The following is a 2,316-nucleotide window of genomic DNA, read 5'->3' on the forward strand; positions in this document are numbered from 1 at the left end:
ATGTGTTATATATATATATATATATATATTTATGTGTGCCACGATTAAACTATTAAGAATTTGATAAAAATGAAAGATTTGAGTTAGGAGTTTTTCCGTAATTTTTTATGCTTAAGTGAGAATTTGAAAAATGGATAAGAAGGAGGAGTTGATTTGTAAATAATAGGTTTCGGGTGGTCTGCGTATGCTTATACAACATCAAAATATCGATATGAAATTAAAATATATACATAAAAATGTAAATTTTATAGAAAGGAACTATTTTTTTTGTATTATTTATGAAATAGAATGGCAAAAAAATAATTAGATATTAAATATGTAATTATAAAGCATTTCATCTATAGCCAGTGGTTGATAGCATTAGTTCTCATTACTTGACTATAAAGATGACACATTTATGCATTGGCTACCATTTTTACCCAATAACCCAACAAAATATCAATACATTATAATTAAAATTTCATTTTTTTTTAATTTTATTCAAAACATCAAGATATTATAATTCCCTCATCCCGATCTCTTTTTCTTCCCGAAAAATATTACATCATAACTCCGAATACATTTGGAGTCCACCACCACATGTCAAGTGAACTCTATTATTTTTAACACTGACTAAAATCAGTATATTACGGTATAACCCACTTGACACGTGACGGCCCACCATTAAACTCCGAACGCAACATCTCACGTTTCTCAATTTGTTGATAATATTTTCTCCTGCTCCCAGTAACAAATTGTCACCTCTGGTTCTTCTCACCGACGTTATATTGACAAGCTCTCCGCCCTTTTCCCTCCCTCTCTCTTCCAACATCGCCGAACAGGACAGACAGAAGTCAAAACATACAAAAAAGCATATAGAGCAGCTTGATGGAAGAAGGCCAGAAATGAGAGACAGAGCATCTGCTGTATTAAAGAAAACCCATTTCCTTCCCTTCATTCAATTCTCCTCCTATATATAATGCCCCTAATTATCCCTCACCCCCATTCTCAAACCAGAGGGCAAACAAAGCTCGCTGAATCCTCCTCTGCTAATCGGTGACTCCCAAAACTCATTCTTTTCTCCCTTCTCCTGTTTTTCAATCATCTCATATACATAAAAATCCCTTTTTTTTTGTTTTGATTTGGAGAGGATGAGCCGTAACGCAGGGAAGAGAGCGAAGGAGGAGCTGAGATTGAACTTAACGAGAGGAGGAACGTCGAGAATGGCGGGGAGGGATGAGCGTTCGCCGAAGCGGTCGTCTACTTCGTCTTCTTCCCCGCCGAGCTCCTGCGTATCGTCGGAGAATGAGCAGAAACAGGGGGACAGCCCTGAAACCAAGTCTATGGTGCTTGCCGGCTGCCCTCGTTGCCTCATATATGTCATGCTTTCGGAGGAGGATCCCAAGTGCCCCAACTGCAAGAGCGCCGTTCTGCTTGACTTCCGCCATGGAAATAACTTGGGTAAGACCAGCAAGAGCTAGATGAGCTAATGCTGCCATGTTTAGACTTATGTTCTATAATCTAAACTTTGGAATCAGCGTTTAGTTTTGGATTACTTCAATTTGCTAAGTTGTTTGCTAGTCTTTGCCACTTTATTTAAGAATCATTATGATGTTTCACTTTCTGGCGTGAGTGATGGTTAAGAAAATGTAAGCTGATTTAATATATGGGAAAATGAATTTTGTCATCTTCTGAAGCTGTATGATCTGTTCTGTAATCACAGTTAAAGAACTTGCGAAGGTGATGTGATTTTCTTCAATCAGATTCTGGATTTTGTAATGGATGGAAAATAAAACAAAAGAATAAATAATTTCATGAGGTGTTTTTTACTATAAAAAAAAATAGATGGGTGATTAAAGGGGCAACAAAGGTTACATTTTTATTTATTAAACAAAATATTTTTTAGCCTTAAAAAATAATTTTTTGCATAATTTTTGGATTCTTATATGCACATTTTAGAATGATCGCAGACGTGACTATCACAATCTGATCCCAAGTCCAGACAAAATAAAAGTTGCATGCTTTAAAAAAAATTCATAATGTTACGACGACAAAATTCATAATGTTACGACAACTTAGAGATGATAAACGATGAAAAAAACAGTTGTGTCGAAGAAGGTCAACCATATAATCAATTAATCATTTGGATATAACAAATCATTCAATCTTGGAAGGTCAAATCCCTTCTTTAAGGATGAAAATCTTATCTTGGCCGCCATAGTCGGAACACTTGATTCAATTAATCCAAGTATAATTTTAAAGAAGCTTATGGCTTACCCATAATTAGTTGCTAGGATAAAAATAATTGATGTCAAAGCTTATCACAAAGCTTGTCTT

At 35.3% G+C, this 2,316-nt stretch overlaps 1 protein-coding gene across 2 annotated transcripts; it reads left to right on the forward strand.

Annotated features, from left to right (window-relative positions):
• The first annotated feature begins 772 nt into the window (after positions 1–772).
• LOC110025852 lies at positions 773–1,729 on the forward strand. Of its 2 annotated transcripts, none has more exons than XM_020726525.1 (2): positions 773–1,035; positions 1,130–1,729. In XM_020726525.1, the coding sequence occupies exons 1-2, from the start codon at positions 959–961 to the stop codon at positions 1,458–1,460; spliced, it is 408 nt and encodes a 135-aa protein (XP_020582184.1). In that variant the 5' UTR covers positions 773–958; the 3' UTR covers positions 1,461–1,729. The 2 variants fall into 2 exon arrangements, with proteins under 2 accessions (XP_020582184.1, XP_020582185.1); XM_020726526.1 differs by having other exon boundaries at positions 950–1,035; positions 1,147–1,724.
• Positions 1,730–2,316: the final 587 nt, after the last annotated feature.

Source organism: Phalaenopsis equestris, unplaced genomic scaffold (genome assembly GCF_001263595.1).
Source record: "Phalaenopsis equestris unplaced genomic scaffold, ASM126359v1 Scaffold000337, whole genome shotgun sequence".
Classification (NCBI taxonomy): Eukaryota; Viridiplantae; Streptophyta; class Magnoliopsida; order Asparagales; family Orchidaceae; genus Phalaenopsis; species Phalaenopsis equestris.

Excerpts from the sequence above, each read along its gene's own strand:
- LOC110025852 (XM_020726525.1), top strand. The coding sequence starts at position 959 with ATGCCCCTAATTATCCCTCACCCCCATTCTCAAACCAGAGGGCAAACA. Across the intron at positions 1,036-1,129 it reads GAATCCTCCTCTGCTAATCG|GATGAGCCGTAACGCAGGGA; the intron begins GTGACTCCCAAA and ends TGATTTGGAGAG.